Source organism: Labeo rohita, chromosome 5, assembly GCF_022985175.1.
Source record: "Labeo rohita strain BAU-BD-2019 chromosome 5, IGBB_LRoh.1.0, whole genome shotgun sequence".
NCBI lineage: Eukaryota > Metazoa > Chordata > Actinopteri > Cypriniformes > Cyprinidae > Labeo > Labeo rohita.
The window spans coordinates 9,137,883-9,164,987 of NC_066873.1; the positions used below are offsets into that span (position 1 = coordinate 9,137,883).

At 35.6% G+C, this 27,105-nt stretch overlaps 1 protein-coding gene and 1 long non-coding RNA gene across 2 annotated transcripts in view; one reads left to right on the plus strand and one right to left on the minus strand.

The window, feature by feature from the left end:
* Positions 1 to 27,105, minus strand: part of man2a1 (mannosidase, alpha, class 2A, member 1) — a 70,959-nt gene that overhangs the window by 36,727 nt on the left and 7,127 nt on the right. Inside the window, exons 4-9 of the mRNA XM_051109199.1 lie at positions 17,900 to 18,071; positions 10,853 to 10,980; positions 8,205 to 8,378; positions 1,064 to 1,250; positions 679 to 856; positions 375 to 586 (exon numbers count right to left, since the gene is read on the minus strand). Coding sequence (XP_050965156.1) covers positions 375 to 586; positions 679 to 856; positions 1,064 to 1,250; positions 8,205 to 8,378; positions 10,853 to 10,980; positions 17,900 to 18,071 — 1,051 coding nt within the window. The remainder of the gene's footprint in view (positions 1 to 374; positions 587 to 678; positions 857 to 1,063; positions 1,251 to 8,204; positions 8,379 to 10,852; positions 10,981 to 17,899; positions 18,072 to 27,105) is intronic.
* Positions 12,585 to 15,007, plus strand: LOC127165001 (uncharacterized). Its single transcript, XR_007827726.1, has 3 exons — positions 12,585 to 12,634; positions 14,387 to 14,540; positions 14,645 to 15,007. It is a non-coding gene; the product is annotated as an uncharacterized LOC127165001 (long non-coding RNA).

The following is a 27,105-nucleotide window of genomic DNA, read 5'->3' on the forward strand; positions in this document are numbered from 1 at the left end:
AATCAAGTCCAGCCATATGGAAATTGTAATTTTTTATTGTTTCAATTTTTGGACATTGCGACACAAATATTTATGCAGTGCATTTATGCAGATTAATGCAGTGCATTTCGATTTTGTTCTTCATGTTTTCTCATTGGTGCAATGAACGACATTTTTGATGCTACAGAGAGTTAAAGCAATAAAAGAAATCCTTTTTTCCTATAAACTTTTGCTGATCATTTTGTGGTAAAGGTTGTTGTTAATCTTTTCTTTCGTAGACTAATTTAGTGTCAGACTTTCACTCAGTTGTACACATTAAGATTTAACAACTTATTTGGCAAGTGTAGCATTTGTTACTATAAAGATTCAAGCATTTGGATTTGGTGAAGTCTTACCGGAGGTGTGATTCCAGCACTCTGTCCAGGCGTTTATAGAACGGCCGTGAAGTGAAGTATCCGCTCCAGTAGTGATCGTCTCGATCCGCGTAAGTGAAAAAGTCTCCGCTTAGCACAGGCAAAGCCAACTGGCCGGGATTCATGTCAACCGGATCCATGCCAGTGCTTTTACGCAAGGCCTCGAAATAATCTGAAATAGTTCCAAATTGGGCCTAAAAAGAGAAACAAAAGAGGAAAATGTATACAATTATGGCTGAAAATATACTAACGGTTCAAAGTGTGGCCAATTAAAGTGACTTGCTACCTGGACATGAAGCTCAGGGTGAGAATTCATGTAGTCAAAGAGTTTCTGGTAGTTTTCAAACTGCTGGTCCCATTCGAGAGCTTCGGTGTAACGAAAATCATCTCCAAGTGGAGCCAGCAGCACATTAGTCCGAAACAGTTTGGATTTCTTTCTGTACTGGTCCAGCAGTGTCTGAGCTCTACGCATGGAGAGAACAAACTAAGTGGAGGGAAATCTAAATCTAATGAGAACTGAGGGAACACGAATGCACAAACAACAATATGGAAAAGGGATTATTATAACAGTTGTTTATTATAACAGACTTTTTAAAGACATAGTTGGAAACAATCACTGTTATTTCTAGGTCGTTCTACTCTGTGACTTTGACTAGTGTGTATAGTTGTACCTCTCCTGTATGTTATTATCTGTGATAGCCTGAGGAGGAATTCTCCATGGACAGCTGATTCTTCCTCCTGGCAGCCTTTTAAAGTCAAACTGGCAGCAGATTTTTGGGTCAGGACCACATGTATGGGGAACATCGTAGCTGTAGAATGGCATCATGTGACACAAAATGTCTGAACTCGAGTCCTGATCTGTTAGAATCAAAAATGAAGGTAATGTTACGCCAAAATTTCACTTATATTTTACATCAAAAAAAAGTCCAACAGTGACAGATCAGACCAAAATCACTTCAAATCAAGCAGCTGTCAGTCTGTCAATCCTGCAAATTTACAAGACTAATTTGAACCCAGTGTGAAATATTTCATCCATACATGAAACTTGTGCATTCCTATTGAAATGACTGGACTTCGCCCAGAATTTCTTTTTAATAAAATCACAAGACAACAGTAAATGTAACAAGACCTAAAGTCTATAATATTTCAATTTAACAGTTAGTATTGTAATTGTTTTCTTAAAGGAACAGTTCGCTTCCAAAACAAAGATTCACATAAAATGTGCTCACCCCCTTGTCATCCATGTTCATGTCTTTCTTTCTGCAGTCGTAAAGAAATTATGTTTTTTGAGGAAAACATTGCAGCATTTTTCTCCATATAATGGACTGATATGGTGCCCAGATTGTGAACTTCCAAAATGCAGTTTAAATGCGTCTTCAAACGATCCCAAATGCGGTTGTAAACGATCCCAGCCGAGGAAGAAGGGTTTTATCTAGTGAAACGATCTGTTATTTTTATTAAAAAAATACAATTTAAATACTTTTTAATGTCAAATGCTCGTCTTATCTTACTCTCCCAGTGTATTCTGGCTCAAGACAGTTAGGGTATGTCGAAAAACTCCAATCGTATTTTCTCCCTCAACTTTAACAATCATTTCAAAATCATCCTACATCACTGCAGAAGTACCGACCCAGTCTTTGCAAAGTGAACATGCAAAGAAGATCAAACACTCTTAACAAAAAAGGAAAAATGGTGATATAGGACAATTTCGAAGTTAATTGAGAACATGAGATGGGAGTTTTTTGACATACCCTAACAGTCATGAACTGGAACAAAAACAGTCCAGGCAGATTAAGACAATATGAGCGTTTGGGACTGGCCGGGATTGTTCACAACTGCATTTGGGATCGTTTGAAGCTGCATTTAAACTGCATTTTGGAAGTTCAAAATCGGGGCACCATATCAGTCCATTATATGGAGAAAAATGCTGAAATGTTTTCCTCAAAAAACATAATTTCTTTACGATTGAAGAAAGAAAGACATGAACATCTTGGATGACAAGGGGGTGAGTAAATTATTTGTAAATTGTTCTGGAAGTGGAGTTCTCCTTTAAGGGAAAAAAATTGTAATCTTTCATTACATTGTACATTGTACATTGTACAACTCAGTTGATTTCTGAAACTACTTCCCATTTCTGCTGATGTCACCTTGCCATCTCATTTTTGCACTTTTGTTGAAAGTAAGTACATTACAACCAATTGCATAAAAATGAATCAGCTCCTATTTTTCTCTGGTACTCCCTGAAAACGTTTAGTTTACACACAACTCAGTGTGAGATTTTGACAAACATCTAAGAACCCATCCAGCTTCAGGGTTTCAAATCATTAAATTATCCACTAATGTCAACACGGAATCATATTTTATTTGCAATAAAAATATTCAATTACCCATTAGGCACAGCATGTGCACCAGAGTGACCTTCATAAAAGCTGTGCAAATAAATAATGCAAGATTTTTCTTTAAACAAGGGACCGAATGGGAAGCACAGAGTAGTCTAGCTGTCTGTTAAATGGTGATATATGGAATTACATTGAGTAGAGAGCTAATTCAGCCTGGCACAGAGTGCACGCTGTCGCAGCCAAATGAACTGTAATCATATTTGTTCAGCACCGGCTACAGTCAGAGATCTAAGTTAGGAGTCCGTTTTTCCAGGGTTTTTTAACACTAGGTCTGGGGAAAACAGAATATCCCAAACAGATGCACGACGCTGAACAGGCAGACAACGGAAAACAATAGATGGGATGTGGGAGGACATTTCCTCTGACTTCTCTTTTGTTTGCAGTTCTGAGAAAAGCTGGCTCCAATTCAGCCCTGGTAATAGTTTACACATTGTCCTCAGCTCTTATTTTTCATTCAAATCATTAGAGAACAAGTGCCAATTGAGCAACATACAGCAGCAAAAACATGAGAACACACTTTAAACATACATGAAATGTATGAATGTCATTCCATAGGTTCTCAAATCTTGTGGCATGCAACTACAAACAAATGTTACTAAATTGACTTGTTGAGCCATTTTTACAATTCATTTACCAAGTCTGCTTTCCTCAAGTTCTGTGTCAGCAGACCCACACGTATGCATCATGGTACTTTCCTGAACGTGTGTCAAAGACTCTTTTTGTTTTCTTTGTGCACAAAAAAGTCTTGTAGCTTCATAACATTACAGTTGAACCACTGATTTTTGTATTGACATTTTACTGATGTCTGATTTTAATCATGTCCTCACTACCTTTCTGGGTCCTGAATGTGGTAGCTGCATTGCTGTCTATGCAGGGTCAGAAAGCTCTCGAATTCCATAAAAAAACTGAAGGTCTTAGGGGTTTGGAACAACATTAAGGTGAGTAATGTGGTGTCACACCGACAGAGGCCGCTCCCACGATAGTTGATTGACATGAGCGTCTTACCTCAGATCAGCTGAAACAGTCCGACCTCCATTGTTTTGATGCCGGAGCAGGCATGTAAGTTAGACAAGAATATCTCAGATTGAGAGATTGAGGTGTTGTGTTGCTGGATGTAATAATTAACATAGTGATCATCATTTACTCCTGACATCTGAGCCGCTGAAGATGCAGTGGATTATGTTTGTTTGTGAAGGGAATACGCCTCCTGATCTACATAAATGCGTCTGTGTTCACGCAAATCATTTGTGATCCAGCTTCACTTACAGCAGAAGTGAGTATAAGGGTTTTTTTTATTAATCTCTGCAATCACCTTTCCTAATAACGTGCTAGTTAGCAAGTTTCAAAGTAAACAATTTCTCAGAGCAGCTCGTCACTCCACAGAGAGAAGAGAGGGGCGGGGCGAGCAGAGTTCATTAGCATTTAAAGGAACACAACCACTGAGAATTTTTAACCAAAGTATATTATAGACTTGTCATTAAGACCCTAAAGAATCATATCAACTTGTGGAAAATGGGCATCCGATGACCCCTTTAAGAGAAATGCACTATATAACATATAATGTATAATGCACTATATCCTAGGGATGTCACAATACTCAACATAATATCGAACCGTTCGGTACGACATCCACAGTTCAATACGTGCTTGTGAATTGTGGTTTTTTTAATTCACAACATCAGTCGAGTGTTTGAAATAACTTCCTTATCTGATCTGATGTGGATTCTTATCACAGAATGAGTCAGATAATAAATTCTACACTCATATTCTATGTATGCTGATTAGCAGTGGCTTATGAAAATACACAAGATGGCTTGAAGAACACAGATAAACCATATATTATTGCAGACGAGTGTTTATTGTCCTTACATTTCATCAATCAAAAAGTTTAACGTTATATCTTGTTCTTAATCAGTTACAGCAATACCAATGCCTTTATCCATATTAGAGAAGCTGGAATGGAACGTCATCAGTGATACTTCTTTGACGCACATGTGGATTTTCTGCACGAGGGCGCCCTCTGACATCCAGTATGAATGAAACCCATTCTATTTTACGTAAAAATCGAAAAAATAATACCTCTCTCAAAAGAAAAATTGAGAAGACATATACTAAACCACACTTTTTCCAGTGTACAGATGTTCACGGGAGTATTTTGTTAATTTGTTGCAAAAAAAAAAAAAAACCACACTGAAGTGGTAAGATATCAGAACCAAACCAAAAACTGAGGTTAAAAACCGAGGTATGTATTGAACCGTGGACTAACTGTATTGTTGCATCCCTACTATTTCCATATTTAAAATTTTAGAAACTGTAATTTTTAGCTTCTACTAACTGTTGTACACGCATTTACAGTAGAGTGGCGTTTGTGTATGATGAAGGGCGTAAGCTCCGGTGAGAATATGCTAGTTTCATGAGAACCAAATTTTGTTTACAGCAACGGAAAACCAGTCTCCTCTTAGCTTATATTGAAATCCTTTGACATTTTTCTTTACAAATCCTCATTTTGTAGTTTTAATCTGTGCCCAGTGTTTTGTTTTGTGCTCTCCACTGTAACTCCGTGTTCATCCACTGCGTTTGCCGTTGGAATGACATTGGAAGCTAGAGATTATGGTTTATGAAGTTTTTAGCATGGATATTTTTTTTTTACAAAAATACAGAAGGCCTTTAATAATCCCCACAAAGCTGTTTGGAGCACTTTTTTATGATAGATGGCTGCACTTTATAGGACTTCACAATCAAAAACCCCATTCACTGCCATTATAAAGCTTGGAAGAACCAGGACATTTTTGAATATAGCTCCAACTGTATTCGTCTGAAAGATGAAAGTCATATACACCTAAGATGGTTTGAGGGTAAGTAAACCATGAGGTAATTTTCAGTTTTGGGTGAACCATTCCTTTAATAAATAAATGAAGTGTCATTAGGTAAGCTTCTGTAATACACATTTGTTTCTTTCTTTCATCTGCTTCATTAGAATAACAAAGCAAACAAATTTACATTATAATAAGACCAAAAATAACCAGTTACAAAAACAAAGGCTTTAAAGTTTCAACCTTTAAGTCCTTTGTATCTGTAACTAGTTATTTTTAGGTTTTAAAAAGTTTATAATAATTTTTATTATTTTTATGAAACCACACACAAAATACTGCCATTTATTATCAAGGTTTTGCTGCAGTGCAAAGAAACTTTTTAAAGGAGCCCTTGAAGTACTTCTTATAATCAGTTCTAGTTTGAAACAACTCTACAACATAGCCGCTGTTGTTCTCCCTTCTGTTTATTAATTCATTATTTTCTTTTTGCATTTTAATTTCTATTCATTCACATTTATTATTAATTTAGTCTATTTAGAATGCATTGATAACTCTTCATAACCAAAAAGTGTCCAAATGCATCAATCTGAACAGAACATGTATTGTTTTATAATTTAAGATCTATTAATAATCTTTCTATGCATTTATTTTACTTGGGTTTGCTAGTTTGTACTTTGTTTTCTAATGTCATTCATGCATTTTTAAACGTGGCACAAACGTATCTAAATTTGACACTTAGCATGGTTTACTCCTTGTAAAAGCTCAATAAATAAGAGCTTTTTCTTTTTCATAATACAACATTTGGCATGAGGTGTTCAACTGAACACTACTGACTTGTGGCTACATGCAGGATGCTACCAAACAATAATTATCCAGACATAAATGATGAAATGCTGAGGAAAGCGTCTAGGGTGTGTGATGCACGGTCACTGCACCATTATTATCATTAATTTAACCAAGCGTCCTGTGTGGTTTCTGGCCTCCTGAGGAGGTTGAGGAACTCAATCAACCTAAAAACTAGGTTTAATCCTTAGCAGAAAGTTTTCATGCATGAAAAACACGCTGGACAAGCAATATCAACCCATCGCAGACCCACAACATCCATCGTACAATGCTAAAGATAGCTTCAAGCGCTTTTTGGGGGGGATGATCATTACAGCTCCTGTCAAAATCTCAGTTTGTGTGGTTATCTTTCAGGGTGAGGGTCTGAATGACCTCCAGTAATGGAGATGCATCTGGAACAGGAGAGGAGCTTTTCCTAGGCACAGACTTTGTTAGGTCTGTTACCAAATGCTCCAGGGCCAGCAGCTGCAGATGCTTCGCTGAAACCTGGATTTATCTCACTTTGACCTCTATTTCTAAATCATCCGGCTAAATGTGGCGAGCACCCCCACCTACCTAGGTTTTAATCAAAGTAATCGCTAAATAAAAGATGGATTCAATCAATAGGAAGCGTGAATGGCACCACCGAGCAGCTCATGTGATTAGAACAGGCTCCTACAGAGATTTCCAATCAAATGTGTGAGGCCACTCTGACACACTGTCAGTTCTGAGACTTAAAGTGACAGCTCATCCAAAAATGAACTGCAAAATGATTCTGCAAAACACTGATTTTGCCACTTGAAATGTCAAGATATTTTACAGTAAGTGATCTATAATAAAATGCATCATATTTACTGCTCACCCCCATCATCCAAGATGTTCATATCTTTCTTTCTTCAGTCAGAAGAAGAAAAGGTTTTTGAAGAAAACATTCCAGGCTTTTTCTCCATATATTGGACTTCAATGGGACCCAACAGGTTGAAGGTCCAAAATGCAAATTCAGTACAGTTTCAAAGGGCTCTACACAATCCCAGCTGAGGAATAAGGGTCTTGATATCCTTTTTAACCACAAATGCTCATCTTGCACTAGCTCAACTTTGCGCATCATGTAGTCACACTGGAAAGGTCATGTGTGATGCAGAAGTACCGACCCAGTGTTTACAAAGCGAATGCGCAAACAAAGTCAAACACCCTTTACAAAAAAAGGAAAAACAACGATGTAGGACGATTTGGAAGTTGGAGGAGAAAATGAGATTGGAGTTTTTTGCCCTACCCTACCTTTTTGAACTGAAGTACACAGACAAAGAACTAACCACGCTTGACCTTTTCAATGTGATTATGTAAGCCACGAAGATGCACATCGCTAGTGCAAGCTGAGCATTTGTGGTTAAAAAGTATGCAATTTTTTTTATTCAGAAAATAACTGCTAAGTTATGCTATTTAACTGATAAGATGCTTATTCCTCGGCTGGGATCATACAGAGCCCTTTGAAGCTGCAATTTGGACAATCAACCCGTTGGGTTCCATCAAAGTCCACTATATGGAGAAAAATCCTGGAATGTTTTCCTCAAAAAACGTAATTTCTTTTTGACTGAAGAAAGAAAGACATGAACATCTTGGAAGACATTGGGGTAAGTAAATTATCAGGGAAATCTTTGTTCTGGAAGTGATCTAGATAATCCTTTAAAGAAATACCGAAAATCATCATAAATATTAAAGTACTGCATAAAGGAACAAAGTATTCTTCCATCTTTTCGACATCAAGATCAGTTTCTCACCCCAGTTCTGTCTCCAGAAGAACTCCAGGGTCTTCTGAGAGGAAAACTGTTTCTTCACTGAGTAGTGTACTCTCTGGATCAGCATGTTAGATAGACCAGCCTGTCTGAGGAGGTAAGCCTGAGTAGGAGAGTGACCGAACGGATCCACAGCCCAGCCAGTCTTGGGTTTCACTCCTAACAAAAAAGGGGGGAATAAAGCACACAGTATTACGTACTAAACAGTAAACACACTAAAAGGGTGCAATATTATAAGTGCTTTTTACAGCTATATGTAGTTATAATGTTAAATATGTCTACTTAATGTAATGCATTACTCATGCATACAAATCAAAATGACTCAATAATATTCTTCCTTAGTTTTCTTTTCCTGAAAACACAATGTAAAACATACCATGTTTATTTAAAGGGACAATTCACTCAAAAATGAAAATTGTAGGGATGCACGATATATCGGCCACCATATCGGTAAAATAATTTCATTATTGTCCGTGCAGAGGCTATTCCGTTTTATTGATCCATACCATAGCACATTTATTTTGATTCTTTACAGGCAAGTAATGATGTCCAGTGACTTGTTCACATTATTTATGCTTTATTTTATTTATGTGAAAGACTTTTTTGAGGAAATTTGGTAATAGGAGAGTAAAATTATTTTTAAAACATACACTGTTCAAACTACGCTGCTTATGTTGAAGTGTTTTGGACGTGGCTTTTAATGATGAGACCTTTCTTGTAAGCAGGCTTTCAAACATTTGATAAAAAAAAAAGTATTTAAAATTATCGGCCAACATATCGGTTATTGGCTTTTAAATATAGAGAATTATCGGTTATCGGTATCGGCCAAAATATTCGTATCGGTGCATCCCTAGAAAATTCTGTCTTTAATTACTCACCCTCATGTTGTCACAAACCCATAAGATCTTCATTCATCTTCGAAACACAATCAAGATATTTCTGATGAAATCTAAGAGCTTTCTGCATAGACAGCAATGCAACTGACACATTCAAGGCTCAGAAAGGTAGTAAGGACATTGTTAAAATAGTCCATGTGACATCAGTGGTTCAACCATAATTTTGGATTTCATCACAAATCTCCTAATTGGTGTTCTGAAGATGAATAAAGGTCTTACAGGTTTGGAATGACATGAGAGTAATTAATGACAGAATTTTCATCTTTGGGTGAACCATTCCTTTTAATTTTAATTAATAAACTTATTTTACTGCAGTGACTGAAAGCTATCAGAACATGTAAATATTAGGATACACTAACATTCAATGGTTTAGGGTCACTAAGTTTTTTTTTTTTTCTTTTTGGAAATAAATTAATACTTTTATATCAGCAAAAATGCATTAATAATTAAGACATTTATAATGTTACAAAAGTTTTCTGTTTAAACAAATCGTGTTCTTTTGTACTTTCCATTTATTTAAAAAAAAATCCTGAACAAAAAATTATCAAATTTAAACTGTAATTCTTTTACATTGCAATAATGTTTCACAATATTTTTTTAGACTTCTTTCAAAAACACTTAAAAATCATAATTCCAATCTTTTGACTATAATGAATAATATTTCACAGTATTAGAGCTTTTTGTATTTTTAATCAGATAAAAGCACCCTTGTTGAATCTACGAGACTTTATTCACATTAACACATTAAAAAATCTCACTAACCACAAACCTATGAAAACAGTATATAGAATTCATTAGCTATAGCACCCGTCCCTAGTCACAGTTTTAGAAACAGCAAGGTCACATATTTACTGTGGATAAAGAAAAACTGGAAATGGATTCAGCAGAGCATTTACAACAGTTTCAAATGTAAAAGGAGGTGATTCTCAGAAGGAACTCAGCAGAGTGAAACACAAGAGACGCAGGTAATCGTGAAGGGCACGCATACTCTGAAGAGACCCGCGTCTATATTCATGAGCAAACCTTAACATAGAGCAGCACATAGTTCTCCTCGATGTAATACCAGGTGCATGGCAATATCAGCAAAACAAGTGTTGTTTCGGAAAGCCAAAGACTCACTGTGGTATCAGTCTCTCCAATCAATCAATATTTGAGAAGCGGTCCACAGACAGCTGAGATATCAGAAGAGCAGATGGTAGAGTGGATGTGTCGTAATGAGAGCCAGGGCTTTGCTCCATTTTTTAATACAGTAATAATGAACTTCGGAAAATCTCCCAGAGGTCTTTGAGCCAATATAGGAAGCATAAATATGTAGAAGAGCTAAAATTCCTTATAGTATTGCAGTTAAGAGGTTTAACATTCTGGGTTTCACAACCCACATCTTGAGCTGAGGCTGACTCAGAATTTAAATGGGTCTCAAACAAGATATTATCACGCAGTTCAACCTAGGACCGCCCACAGTCCCTTCGAAATGGAAACTTCATTCTTGATTTCGCAAGTTCTAATCTAATTGACTGGCTTTACGTAACTCCTGTATCAGTCCGCCTGGAAACAAAGTTGCATTCATCCATTTTTCCACAGCATTATTATTATTATTTTTTTTTTACACGTATTACGCAGTTATGAAGCATACTTAGATCTGATGTGGAGATATCAACCACTTTGTTTTAAACTTCAGAGTAACCAAGCGAATGAAAATGGGGAAGTAAAGGGGAAAGATGCAATACATTTACATACCCAAATTTCTCTCCAACCACTGGTGACCTTCCACTAACTGATCTATCAATGCAAAGTAGTGAGCGTTGGCTTCGTCAGGCATCACCCAGCCTCCAGTGGCCACCTCGAGCTGACCGCTCTTTATCAGCCTGCGTTAGAGAAAGAGAGACGGTGAATGAAAGAGAAAAAAGGAGATTCTGCTTTACTCTACCAAGTCAACATGAAACTGCATTCACAACTCATTGTAATGTGTTTTAGGAGAAAAGATACATATTTCACAAGAAAAAAAGAAAAATGGGACTTGATTAGAAATCAAGAAAAGCAGGGTTATTTTCTTTACTGAAACTAAAACTGTGTCAAAAACAACTGATATCTACAGAGGCAATAAGAATTCACATTCATGACTTAGTAGTTTTTGGTATGGCTAGGTGACTTTCCATATTTTATCAAATCTCTAGAATGTAATGTTTTGCCATGCTTTTATTCATTCATTTATTTTTAATGGCTTTAAATAAAAATATAGGCAAAATTAAAGGAGAAGTCCACTTCCAAAACGAAGATTCACATATAATGTACTCACCCCCTTGTCATCCAAGATGTTCATGTCTTTCTTTATTTAGTTGTAAAGAAATTATGTTTTTTGAGGAAAACATTTCTGCATTTTTCCCCATATAATAAACTGATATGGTGCCCCGATTCTGAACTACCAAAATGCAGTTTAAATGCAATTTAAATACTTTTTAGTCTCAAATGCTCATCTTGCCTTTCTCTCCCTGAACTCTGTGTATTCTGGTTCAAGACAGTTAGGGTATGTCGAAAAACTCCAATCGTATTTTCTCCCTCAACTTCAAAAATCATTTCAAAATCATCCTACATCACTGCAGAACCGACACAGTGTTTGCAAAGTGAACATGCAAAGAAGATCAAACACCCTTAACAAAAAAGGTAAAACAGCGATATAGGATGATTTCGAAGTTGAGGGAGAACATGAGATGGGAGTTTTTCGACATACCATGACTGTCATGAACTGGAACAAAAACAGTCTGGGCAGAGTAAGACAAGAAACTCTCGTATATATTGGGAGAGAAGGAAAAATGCATCCACCTGGCAACGCAGTACGTGTACTCCTGCCATCAAATGAGGGAAAAAGACTGATACCCTCTTTACAATAACCATTTACAATAACTCTCTGTATTTTATTTTTTATTTTTTTTCTGTCAATCTATATGTTTGTATAATATACTTATTGCTTTGGCAACATTGTGATATGTTACACAGTCATGCCAATAAAGCTCATTTGAATTGAACTGAATTGAATTGTAAGACAAGACGAGCGTTTGACATTAAAAAGTTGTATTATTACATTAAAATTGTATTATTTTTATGAAAATAACCAATCGTTACGCTAGATAAGACCCTTCTTTCTTGGTTGGGATCATTTACAACCTCATTTGGGATCGTTGAAGCCACATTTAAACTGCATTTTGGAAGTTCAAAATTGGGGCACCATATCAGTCCATTATATGGAGAAAAATGCTTAAATGTTTTACTCAAAAACACAATTTCTTTACGACTGAAGAAAGAAAGACATGAACGTCTCGGATGACAAGGGGGTGAGTAAATTATTTGTAAATTGTTCTGGAAGTGGACTTAAAACAAAAAAAAGCACCGGTCAAACACGTCCGTCAAGTTTGTGTACATTGAAAAAACTATGAAAAGCAGCAACGGCAATACAAAAACCTGTAAAGAACTACTACTGTATGTCTGATATGTCTTGTTTGCATGATGGAGGCCAGCTGAAAGGTGCCGGTATTTTTCTTATTTACTTAATTATTTTTGGCTTTTACAAAATATTTACTGTTAATAATAGTCTGCTATTGGTGTTTCACTTTCAGTCAGTCTGAGTTCAAACGGCCTTGACTTTTTTTGGACCCCCATAACTGCTTTAGAGTAAACAGAGAAAGTTTTTTTTTTTTTTTTTTTTTTTTGCAGGATACAGTTAAGTGCAATTAAATTGTGGCCAGGTTGTACTATTTCATTTGAACTAATTCACTCCTTGGTTTTAGTTAAATCAAGGTGGTGCACTAATTTGTTCTCTAGTTTTAGTTCATTCAGTTTGGTTCAATCAAGGCCACTTAGTACTAATTTGCTCCCTAGTTTTAGTTCAATCGTGGCCATGTACTATTTTGTTTTTATACTAATTTGTTCTTTAGTTTTAATTCAAGCGATTCACTCCATTGTTTTAGTTATATCATGGTCATGTTGTAGTAATTTGTTCCCTAGTTCACACTAAGTGCAAAGAAACAGAATTTTACACAATTTTACACTAAACACTATTGTAATAGACATATTGTTTGTATTTCACTATAAAACTGATGGATTTTGAAAGCTGAGACTTTGGAATATCTCCTGGACTCCCAATCTGGGCCATTAGCCTAGAACAGGGGTGCTCAACCCTGGTCCTGGAGATCGACTTTCCTGCAGAGTGCAGCTTCAACCCTGACCAAATACACCTGAACCAACTAATTAGGATCTCAAGGAGCACTTGATAATTACAGACAGGTGTGTTTGGTCAGGGTTGGAACTAAACTCTGCAGGAAAGTCGATCTCCAGGAACTTTAATTTCGTAATTGCTACAAATTAATTCTCATAGTTTTGACTTAATTCTCAAAATATTTAGACTTAATTCTCATAATTTTGACTTTATTTCAACTTTATTCTCCAACTATTTCGACTTTATTTTCCAACTATTTCAATTTTTTTCTCAAAATATTTCGACTTTATTCTCAAACTATTTCAATTTTATTCTCAAACTATTTCAACTTTATTCTCAAAATATTTCGACTTTATTCTCCAACTATTTCGACTTTATTCTCAAAATATTTAGACTTTATTTTCAAAATATTTCGACTTTATTCTCCAACTATTTCGACTTTATTCTCCAAATATTTAGACTTTATTCTCCAACTATTTCGACTTTATTCTCAAAATATTTTGACTTTATTCTCAAAATATTTAGACTTTATTCTCCAACTATTTTGACTTTATTCTCAAAATATTTTGACTTTATTCTCAAAATATTTTGACTTTATTCTCGAAATCTCGTAATTTTTGTATTTTTTTTAACATGGCACTAAAACATCATCAAAACCAAAACAGTGGTTTAAAAAAAAATGTAAACAACCAAAAATAAAGTGTTAAACTGTTAAAGTGTAAAACTGAATTAAATAAAGCTAAGGAACCACTGTTTTGAATAAAAATATTAGCAAACATTACAATTAAAAACATTCCAAAAAGACATTGCAATTGATAATCCAAAAGATAATGCAATTAGCCATATAAACGTGCATGGTTATGATAAGCAAAATAAACAGGCTTACCAACTTTTAAACAGTAAGAGTAAACACAACATATCTTTGGTTACTGATGTCAAATGCACATCCAATTAAATTGATGATGCAAATTTATCTGTCATATGGTAAAATCTAGTTTGCATGAAATGCATTCATCCATCCAAGTTTTTAATATTAATACATTTTAATGTTTGATTTTAAGGCAATTTTTGGTCACTACTTAATGTTCGATGTAAAATCTGCATGCCGAAGCAAAGATGAGAACCACTGATTCAAGAGTGGATGAGTCAGACTGGTTTGTCTGTTTGGAAAACGTCTGTTTGACATCCCATCCCATTAATATTGTTTGATGAAAGGTTATGATTTTTCTTTTTTACTTTGGTATGTTGTGCACAGTAAAACCAGAAATGTATAAAGTATATAAAGCATATAAAGTAAATTATGCTTTCTTTAAACGTAGATAAGCAACGCTTTGAAGAGGACAGCGGAGTGGTTTCACCACTGCAACCTCATCGACAGCTTCTCTTCAGGGTTTTCACTACAAAGCACTTTCTCCACATACGCAGCTTTACACACAGCAACTAACATTTTTTTAATCTTCAGATTTATTGAGTTTTGCAGCTGCAAACTAATTATTTTCTTGAACAGAAAGCAGACACCTTGGGTAATGGCATCCCTTATTAGAAGTAGCGTTCTCCAGGCCTGATTGCCAGTCAGCAGCTTTTCTCAGTAATGCTGAATATTTCAGCTGCGAATCGTATAGCGTGGCCCTCTGGAGGCCAGTAATAAGAGCGGCGCTAGCAAAACCGAGAGCACTAGCTCAGCACGTAACAGACAGAAACTTTCAGAATTACTTGACCCACTGGGCAGCAATGATTAGACCTTTCATTAAAGTTAACGTGAAATCAAAAACCACACTCTTCACTTTCTTCACACATGTTCCTAGTCTTATTATGCACAATTTATCAATGCATGTTATTTGAAAAAATAAAAAGTGCAATAACTTTACTCAGACATTAATTCATGCGTTTATGACCTCACGGTTAGATTATTGTAATGCTTTATTGGGTGGTTGTTCTGCTCGCTTAATAAACAAACTCCAGCTGGTCCAAAATGCAGCAGCTAGAGTTCTTACTAGAACCAAAAAGTATGATCATATTAGCCCGGTTCTGTCTACACTGCACTGGCTCCCTATTAAACATCGTATAGATTTTAAAATCTTGCTAATTACTTATAAAGCCCTGAATGGTTTAGCTCCCCAGTACCTGAGTGAGCTCTTATCGCATTATAGTCCCTCACGTCCGCTGCGTTCTCAAAACTCTGGCAATTTGATAATACCGCGGGCGGCAGATCTTTTTCTTATTTAGCACCCAAACTCTGGAACAATCTACCCTACAATGTTCGGGACGCAGACACACTCTGTCAGTTTAAATCTAGATTAAAGACCCATCTCTTTAACCTTGCTTACACATAACAAATCCACATTCTTATAATTCAAATCCGTTAAAGGATTGTTAGGCTGCACTAATTAGGTCAACCGGAACCGGGAACACTTCCCATAACACCCGATGTACTCGGTGCATCGTCAGAAGAATGGCATCTACGCTAATATTAGTCTGTTTCTCTCTTATTCCGAGGTCACATTAACCACCAGATCCAGTCCGTATCCAGATCAGATGGTCACTGCAGTCCCCCGGATCCAGTCCGAACCCAGCCCAGACGGTGGATCAGCACCTAGAGACGACCTCTACAGCCCTGAATGTCAGCGGAGTCCACATCAACTAGATGAGCCCCATAGACGGATCCACATTAAAGACCACATCACCTAGACGGCTGTCGCCACAAGACCACGGGAACTTTGGCCAGAGGAGAACTGGCCCCCCGACTGAGCCTGGTTTCTCCCAAGGTTTTTTTCTCCATTTGTCACCGATGGAGTTTTGGTTCCTTGCCGCTGTCGCCTCTGGCTTGCTTAGTTGGGGACACTTTCTCTTAACACAATATTGCATTTTATTTTATTGTTTTTGATTAACTACCTTTACCTATAATGTGAGTGTTTAATGTTGCCTTTGGCATTGTTGATGTACTGTTTCCTATTTAATACTGTACAGCCGCCTTGTCACAATTCTGTATTGTTAAAGGCGGTATATAAATAAAGGTGACTTGACTTGACTTGACTTGACCTGCCGAGTAAAATTGATTACGCAAATCATCTTATGTTGACTTTGACCGCACTATGAACTTTTTGCCATCATTTAAGACATATTTGGTTCATTCACACCAAAGCTGGTGGAATATAAATTTAGAAAGAGAAATCTGAGACTAAATGCTTCCTATATCAAGTTAAATGTTGGGAAGGCATGAAAATTGAGGTTCAGATGAGGTTAGACCAATCTGAAAATATGTTGACATGCTCTTTGATTAACATATGAAATATTTGAAAAGTCTCATTCCCAATACTGAAAATTAAATATATATATATGCCAGCACAGATTGGAATTTATGGACTTATCTGCAGTTCCCATTTTCCGCAACGCACTAGGCAGGCTCCCGAGCTCAGACAACTTGATTTATTCTGAAGATACACCTCCATGTATGTGGCAGTAAAAGAAATTGAATCATTATGCTAGACCTTGATTCGGCTGGTATAGAATGAAATAAAACCTGCTCATGCCTGCCAAAAATCTTGATTTGGAGTCAGCCAAGGCCATCTTGGAAATAAACGGGGGGGTGGGGAGGGGGGTAAATGTTCAAAAAGAATAGAGCTTGTTTGCTTCAAACTCTTTCTGTGCATCAAATCAATAGTGAATAAATATTGGCGTTGGATTTTTCATTTGGCTTCAGCCTTCACCTCAGGCCGTTTTGAAAGATGCTCTAATTGGAATTCAAACCCACAGCAGAAATGTTTATTGCATTTCCACATGGCATTTGTGTCTTTTCCCAAGGCTAGTTTAACAGTGAACACCACCAATTCTGTATATTTGACATGCTTTTGTAGCCCATCCACTCTCGTGACAGGGTTGACTTTGTAATCATATGTAAATATGTATTGAAGACATCTTTAAACGAATAACATTGATTCACTATGGTTTAAAATGGAATACGTTAACACATTTTTGGAACAGTTTACACTGAAGAGAATTGTTATGAAAATAAATACAAGCTAGAAACTACAGTCATGGCTAAAAATATTAGCACCCTTGCAATTCTGTCAGAAAATCTGACAATTGTTCCAATTTTGTCCAGTGCATTTTTTGGGTTCTGTGTGAAATTGCATCAGATTTGACTTTTCTTCTCTGATTGTTTGTGTTGTTCCAAAGCAAACAAAAAAAAATAAACATGTGAGTACCAAAACATTTGCAGCTGCAACAATTTTCTGAGAGAAGGGTGGCATTTTCTGACAGAATTGCAAGGGTGCTGATATTTTTGGCCATGACTGTTATCACTATGAAATCAGCATGTTTGCATAGTACCTAGACTCAATTTTGTTGTTGTTTTATTTTTGCACATAAATTGTCACCTGAGAGCTAGGCAATGAAGAACAAACTTTGAGCTTAATTAAAATGGGACCAAAAGCACAATGGAGTCCTCCTCCACTCCTCAACATCTCCCAGCCTTGCTTACACCAGACCTGCGTGTGAACGCTGCAATTAATGACTCCATAAATTACACCGACGCATGAGGACGAATGGATATTAACAGAAGAAAAAAGCCTCACCTTCTAACAGCATCTCGTTTCTGCTCGTCGATGCTGTCCCACCATTTAGAAAAATACGAGATCTCAGACCAGATCATTTTCCGTCGACTGTCTTCGTGCAATTTTACCACCATGTTGTTGAGAATGTGTTGCGTCTGGTCTTTATAGTAGTCATCAAACGTCTTCAGCCAGCCTGAACAGAACAACACACAAATCACAGAGGTTGCTGAGATGACGTCATGAACCTACTACAAACTTTGAAATGATATTTAAAACGGTTTCAACTCAAAGATGAAAATTCTGTCATTGTTTATTCATTCTCATGCTATTCCAACCCATTCTACATAATACATATTCTCATAATTAATGAATGGAAAAGAGCAGCTTGGATATTCTGCCAAATATCTCATTTTGTGTTCAATGCAAAAAAGCAGTAGTATATTACATTTTTAAAGGGGCGTGAAACAAAAAAAAAGAGTTATGGCATCAACATGTTTATGGATATCTTATACAAATGAAATCAAAATTATAAAACAATTTTCAAATGTAAGCTTTTCTGAAGATCCAGATTTTTTTACAGCATCTATAACAGTTTAGTGGCATATTGTAAGTGATACTGTCAATATATAATGCAGATATATCAGATGACGCAACACTGTATCGCACTCTGAATTTGACAGATTAATATTTAAAATATGGAGGTTTTATACAGGTATTCTAGGTAAAGTGAATGTGCTGAAATTAAATAAGAAATGAAATAATGTATGGAGAGTAATGAAAATGGAGGAGCACGTCCGATTGTATGGGATGCGGCCAAGGCGGTATTATGGGATAAGATCATTTGCATTACTACAGCCCTTAAGAAGGCAAAAGAACAAAATCTTGAAGACAAATTACAGCATCTAAGGAAACAACATACAATTAGTCATGGATGCTCAGATTTTGAAGCAAATTAAAGATATTGAAAATAAGATGGATGAGATATACAAGAAGGAGGAGAAGATTAAAGAATTATTATTATGTATTATAATAAATCTCTGTATTCTCAAAAGAATACAGGTAAAATGTGCATGAAAACTTTTTTTTAGATTCTCGTGACTATTGGACAGAGGCATAATAATCTCTTAACAAAAGAAATTACACAGGAAAAGCTTTAAATTAATCTTTAAAATAACAAAATGCCTGGTACTGAAAGTTTAGCAGAGTGGATCAGAACATTTAGAAAATAGATTTCACCCCGTCTTATCTCATTATTTAATTGAACTCTGAAAGAGGCAGTTATTTCTCCTCTTGGAGAGAAGCAATCATTTCAGTTATACCTAAAGAGGAAAAGGATAAAGCCCTACGTAGTTAATTTAGACCCGTATCATAGCTGAATGTAGACTACAAATTGTTCGTCTGTATTTTAGCAAAAAGACTTGAGTCATTTCTACCGATTTAATAAAGTTAGATCGAACTAAATTTGTTAGTGGATGGCAGACTCAGGTTAAGTCATCTCAGAAAACTCAGAAGCTTGCAATGTTTTAATCCAGAGGCTAGGATTCAAATAAATGCATGTTACCATGATGGTGTTTAGTGTTATGTTAGCATTTAAAAAAAGGTGCTTGTGATGAGCATTGGTTCATCAAGTGAGTTGTGACTTCTCATCACAACTTGCTTTTGGTAGTTATCAGTGTATTACAAAGTACAAAACAGACTTCAGTACTTCCATAGGTTGGTATATTAACATTACATCAGTTAATGAAATGATAGTATTTAAATGTAACTGTAATTTTTACAGTAAAATTCTGGCAACCACAGCTTTTTACGTTTTTTTTTTTTTTTTTTTTTTTTTTTTTTTTACAGTGTGAATATAAATCAAACATACAGAGACCTCAAATTTTGTCATTTCAACCCAAAAAAGAGATTATGCATAAGTTGACTATTAACTGGAAACAAAATTCACTTAAATATCAGGGAGTATGGCTAAAACAACATCTAACAAACTAAAATAATCAGTCACAAAAAAAAAAATTCACAAAAAAAAACACTGGTCCTTCCGGACTGGATTTTAGCTCAGAAATTAAAAGAGATTGTTATACCTTTTCCAAACATTCTCCATCGATTAAGCAGTTTCATGAATGGGATATACTAATTTCTAGATTCAGTTGGAAACGAAAGAGGATGAAAGAGGATGCTAGTTTAGGCTTTAAGAAAAAAAAAATTCTAACTTCCCAAAGCATGATGTCCCTTATCATTTTAAAGTCTATGTAAAGGCAATTCAAAGAATTGTTTCTAAACACATTATAAATGTTAGAAATGTATTGCTGAAAACATGTTACAAAGACTGTGAACTATGAATGTGTTAGTACTGAAATGTGTTAGACCACCAAACAGTTTTTCATCATTTGTGACCCTGGACCACAAAACCAGTCATAAGGGTAAATTTTTTTTAAATGAGAGATTTATACATCTAAATAAATAAGCTTTCCACTGATGTACAGTTGGGACAGGACAATATTTGGCCGAGACACAACTATTTGAACATCTGGAATCACAGGGTGCAAAAAAATCAAAATACAGAGAAAATCGCCTTTAAAGTTATCCAAATGAAGTTCTTAGCAATGCACATTACTAATCAAAAATTAAGTTTTGATATATTTACGGTAAGAAATTTACAAAATATGTTCATGGAACATGATCTTTACTTAATATCCTAATGATTTTTGGCATAAAAGAGAAATTGATCATTTTGACCCATACAATGCAATTGCTACAAATATACCTGTGCTACTTAAGACTGGTTTTGTGGTCCAGGGTCACATTTGTGTTCAGGATTTTTTGGGCAGGCTTGATGATGCACTGGAGCCACTGAACATGGGCCCTCCCCTAACACAATAATAGCTAAAGTGCATTAGCATCAGCGGTTCGCCCACTCAATTGCAAGTTATTGTCATTACCATTGTTTACTACAGCCTACAGTTTGTTAGCTAGCTATGCCTTCGTCACGTAAATACATATTACCTGGTTGCGATAATCTATAAAACAGCTTGTTCGCTTATTTAAATTTATTTGTATTTGACAGTTGAAACAGGCGGCAGCTTTCCCGTGAGTAGGCGTGGTTTCAACGACAATAACGGACACGCCCCCAGCGTTTGAGAGCAGAGAATACTGCTTATTTTTTCAAGATTCTGATACCGTATTTTACTTACTTGTCATTTTTTATCATTTCAAATTTGGCTGGGTGGTTATTAACACATTTTCTGTGATGTGACAAACTCAGAACACATTTAATAATATTGCTTTAAATTAACTTCCTTTTACAAATAGCAGAGTATCCAGATTATATAAAGTATAAATAATTCTAAGAGACATTCAACAGAATATATAAGATGAAAATGGGAAAAAGAAGTAGACATCACCTTGACTCTGGACCAGTGGAATAAAATATGTACTACCCACATACTTCAGCAAGCTCAAAAATGTGCCGTGAGTTCTGTTGGAAGAACTTAACAGGATTTTTGTCTTATCGCACCAAGGCTTAAGGCATTACAGATGGGGGCTCCACACCCATGCTGGAGGAACAGTGGGGCAGAGGAGGCACTTCATGCACATACACAGTATTTTGGCAATGTCCACAGATGAACAGTTTCTGGGAGGTCATATTATCTACTAATAATAATATTTTTGCTGTCTGTATTCCTAAGTCATTCTGTTTTTGATATGTGGAGGATATGCCAGATGAGTTTGAAAAGAATGACAGATACTTGTTTAAGATATTACGGATAACAAGTAAAAAGGCTGTAACCTAGAAATGGTTCAAAGAGGATAGATACATCTTCGAGAGTTGGTTTCAAATAATAACAGATGTCAAAGAAATGGAAAGTCACATATATACTTAAATCTTTGAGAAGAAATAGAGAAAGCTTTCTCCTCTGCTGAATAGATCTGAAAGCTTACATGAGTGTAAAATGATTTCATGTACTGTTGAAATGACTGATCGAATATACAAAATGCATGGCAACTTATATTGTTATTTTTGTTAGACGTTTTTGTTTTTTCTTCTGTTACCAAAAAAGGGGGGGAAAGTGTAAGTCAAAGTAAACTAGTATTACCCCATGTACCAGTACCGGCCTTTTGTGGGAAAGAAAATGTGGCCTGTCTAGTTTTACAAGAAACAAGGAGGACTGTGTTATGCTTTAGCGGTCTGTGTATCTGACCCTAGACCACAAAACCAGTTATAAAGGAGAAGTCCACTTCCAGAACAACAATTTACAAATAATCTGTCTTCAGTCGTAAAGAAATTATGGTTTTTGAGGAAAGCATTTCAGCATTTTTCTCCATATAATGGACTTCAATTGTGCCCCCGATTTTGAACTTCCAAAATGTAGTTTAAATGCAGCTTCAAAGGGCTCTAAATGATCCCAGCCGAGAAAGAAGGGTCTTATCTAGCGAAACGATCGGTCATTTTTTTTTAAAATAAAAATTTGTATACTTTTTAAGCACAAAAGCTCGTGTAGCACAGGCTCTGGGATGTGTGTTCACAATGCCACGAATTAGTAATGGGTCATTCTTGAACGATTCATTCATTTTGAACGAATCTTTAATGTGACTCGGGAAGAACGAGTCATCTCGGGGAGTGATTCGTTCAGTCACGCATGCACAACATCCTATTAGGTTCTGTACTGGAATTAGTTCACCTGTTTCGAGTCTTCGGGTTTTTCGAGTCGTTCGTTCATCTTATGGGGCTGTCACGTGATGAACGAACGACTCAAACCCGAAAACTTGTCAGATAAGAGGTGAGCTAATCATAGACTAAAGACCCAGGTAAACAATGAATTAATCTTTTCTGTTTCTTGAAGCATTATAGTTTTGTGTTGTTTGTAGTGTGATCAACGTTTGTGTAAGCAGTAGATGTGCTAGGAAAGTAACACGTAACATTTTAATTATATTTTGCTAAAATGAACAAAATTACTCGAAAAAAGATTCATTAATTTTGCTGAACGAGACTCAAATGTCCGAGTCGGTAAAATGATCTGAACTTCCCATCACTACTATGAATCATGTCTAACTTCATCGTCTGTGTACTCCGGCTAAAAAAAGGTAGAGTATGGTGAAAAACGCCATCTTATTTTCTCCTACAACTTAGTCTTTGCACATTCACATCCACTGGGTCTGTAGTTCCGCCCACATTCGGCGTGACCTTTCAACATGATTTAATAGTACGTGAACGTGCATCCCAGAATCTGTGCTACACAAGCTTTTGTGCTTAAAAAGTACACAATTTTTTATTTTCCGAAAAAAATGATGATCGCTAGATAAGACCCTTCTTTCTCAGCTGGGATCGTTTAGAGCCCTTTGAAGCTGCATTTAAACTACATTTTGGAAGTTCAAAATCGGTGCACCAATCAAGTCCATTATATGAAGAAAAATCCTGAAATACTTTCATCAAAAACCATAATTTCTTTATGCCTTAAGACAGAAAGACATGAACATCTTGGATGACAAGGGGGGGAGTTAATTATTTGTGAATTGTTGATCTGGAAGTGAACTTCTCCTTTAAGTAGCACGGGTATATTTGTAGCAATAGCCATCAATACATTGTATGGGTCAAAATTATAGTTTTTTCTTTTATGCCAAAAATCATTAGGATATTAAGTAAAGATCATGTTGCATTAAGATATTTTGTAAATTTCCTACCATAAATATATCAAAACTTAATTTCTGATTAGTAATATGCATTGCTAAGAACTTAATCTGGACAATTTTAAAGGCGGTTTTCTCAATAGTTTGATTTCTTTGAACCCTCAGAGTCTTGGCCAAATATTGTCCTATTCTAACAAACCTACCATCAATAGGAAGCGTATTTATTCAACTTCCAGATGATGTATAAATGTCAATTTAAATAAATTGACCCTTATGACTGATTTTGTGGTCCAAGGTCACATATATGAAACTAAGGAGTTTACGTTCATCTAACATACCAATTATTCACCTGTGATGATTGATATTGTATACTGACGCAAGTGTAAATGTACAATAACATACAGACATGATATATGATACCTTTTTACATTAGTACTAGCTGGTGTCACCTCCTTGTTTCTCAATTTTAAAAGCTCAGGTTGACTAGCAAAACAAGTTTAAAGTTCAAATGAACCTGGCAAATATTCAAAACTGAAGTATGTTATTTCTGCACCAAAGAAACTGCAAACAAAATGAGGTTTCGCAAACACTCCCACAGTCTTTAACTATTTATACACATAAACATAAAGCACACGCTGCAAACAGGCACTCCCACTGTCAACATAATTACAGATATTTGAATCCCACACAAAATGTCCATTAAAAATTAAATGTCAGTCACCATATATTAATAATTTCAACTCAAACATTGAGAAACTAATCCTAATAACCATAAAGATGTACTGACAGCTGTCTAAACACATTGAACTATGGACAGGAGTAATCTAACATCATAAAAAAAGGTGAAAGCATAAGCAACAGACCATAACTGACAGCTGCTATGCATCCTTTACCATAAAACATCATGACATTTAACAGGAAAAAAAAAAAAAAGAAAAACATGCCTTCCAAAGAACCAGTTTTCCAACTTACAGTAAGTACTCGCTGCTCGCCAACTAAACAAACACAGTGAATTCTGTTATATGATAAATGTGAATTAAAGGTTGATTATCAATGAAATAAAGGTCTGTTCACGCACACTTTTTGTTTCCCTTTCTAGGGCAACAATTTTTGACAATAATAAAACAAAAGTGACGAGTGAAAGAAATGCTGACACAGAACAAAAACAGAACAGATCCAGTTACCACCAGTCAGACAACAAACGTCTCGTGCTATCGAGTTATTTACTTGTGTGTGAGAACAGCGCATGTTAATTCACCTGGTAATGTTTGCTTAAAATAACTGAAATGGGTTCATGATGTAACACCAGCTATCCATCAACAGTCCAGTCACGCTTGCATGTGTATTTAGAATAGTATTATCTTTATTTAAATGTTTTATTATTTTAACTAAGATTTTAAGTATTTAGATTAGCATAGGTTTTTAGCATCTTGTGCCATGAACATTGCCTTTTTACAGCAGCGTTTTACGCTAAAAGAGTTTTGTGAGTCCCTGCATTTTTTTTCTTTTTGTGCTACATCAAGCTGAACACAGAAAAATCTACTACAGGGGGTTTTTCTGTGATATAATTTCCTGTTGTTTTTGTAACAAAAACAAAATAGTTTCATGCATGGATTGCTTTCAATGTTAATATCAATGTTATTGTCACAAAACTGATCCGCACTGCTAATTTAAGAAATAGTCACCAAGTATTTTCACTTTGAGGATGGATAAACCAACCAGATATTTTTTAGTTTTTTTACCCTACATATACATCAGAACGAACTGCAATTCCAAAACAGAAAACATGTTTTTAACAGAAGAGGTGTATAAATGTTTTTGTCATTGATCTGAGATCTCAAAAGATAGGACTGACCTTGTAAACGCATACAGCGTCGACATGATTTCAGATTTACTTGTAATTAAAAACACAAAACACAAAATCCTACAATCGAAGTAAGAGAAAAATGACTCATTTTTGGTGAGTTAAATACTGACTGCTGTGAATCCGACAATAAGTTCCTTTCTGTCCTTTTTCAAATGTAATGTAATGTTTGTAATGCACACTTGCACTTGGTAATTTACACGGAAGGGTGAAGTAATAAACTTCCTGTTTTTGTAGAATGTGATTTCATTTTTAGCTCTTTTGCGCTGAGTGAGACGGCTGTTAAGAGGAAGTGTTCATCAATTTTTATTTATCACAGCTATTAAAATACCTTGAAAAAAGACACAGAATGGCAAGTCTATTCAGTTAGCTGGTTTAAAGAAATATTCAGAGCTCAAAACAAGTTCAGCTGTCAACAGCACTTGTCCATCACCACACCACTTAGCTATTTTTAGGTTAAAAAAACTCACAATTTTAGCAATTGGACAAAATACAGACTGTTTTTAAAGTATAACCATGTAAATATTAGACCTTTTGTATGTAAAACTCTATTGTCTCTTTCAACTTTGTTGTCATGGCGACTCTCGCACAATAAGCACAAGGATACCAGAAAGGGACCTGACGTAACTATGACCCCGTTTATAGCTGTATTAATATCTGTCTCAGGTGATCCGATCACAAGTGGTCAAACAGGGTCTAAAATGTTTCCAAACACCGAAACCATCTAAGGAGATAGTCATAAGCACACTTGACCAGATGATTTTTATTCGGTGTGTGATGTATGTGTGATGTATAGCTGTGAAACCAGAGACCCTCTGGAAATCTGATCAGAGTTGTCAAAAGAGATTTGAGAGACAACCAGGTGTCAACAGCAAACTGTCTTGTCTGGCTAGTTGTGATCAGCTCACCTAAGATGGATCTTAATTCCAAATGTGTATCACAGTATAAATATGATTAGGATTTACTCTAATGATGATGATAAAGATGTTAAACCAATTTTTAAGTTCTAAAGACTGACTGAGAACTTTATTATGGATGTAAATCAGTTTTACACACAACAATTTCCTCTCGTAGGAATTTTGACAGTAACAGATGTTCATCCACCTGGAAAACTTTTCCAACCTCAAAAAGATTTATTTAGTCAGACAATTTTTAGACTATTTAAACTATAGCTCAAACTATAAAAAGGTGGTAATGAATAATTCATGTAAGCGCTTTAACAAAAATTCAAGCTTGCCATTTCTGCTTTTACCTGAACCCGAAATGGTGTCCCGCTTTATTTGCATGTCTCTAACAGGAAGTGAATACACTAATAATAATCGACACACATCTGTGTCTGAAAGCAAATACCAATCTCACATCCTCAGTACCACTAGAGCTGGGCAAAATGGCCAAAAATATTACCACATTTTATTTCTGTATCATTCAATATATATATTTATCATGATATTGATTTTATACCAATAATGGGGAAGGAAATGCATGCATTCCACATTTGTTAGACAATTTCTTCAAGTTAAACCAAACTTTTATTTTACTGTTTTTGTAGTTATGAACTTTGAGTTCGTGTTGTATTTAACAGTTTAATAAAATGCTCTAGCAATACACGTATAGACGTGGGATAAACAGAGACAACTTAGAGCCCTATGAAATCCATTTTATTTTTTACCAAATTCCGTTTTATTGTCTTCCAAATTCCGTTTTTTCCGTTTTAATTTTTCTAGACTGTTTTAATGTT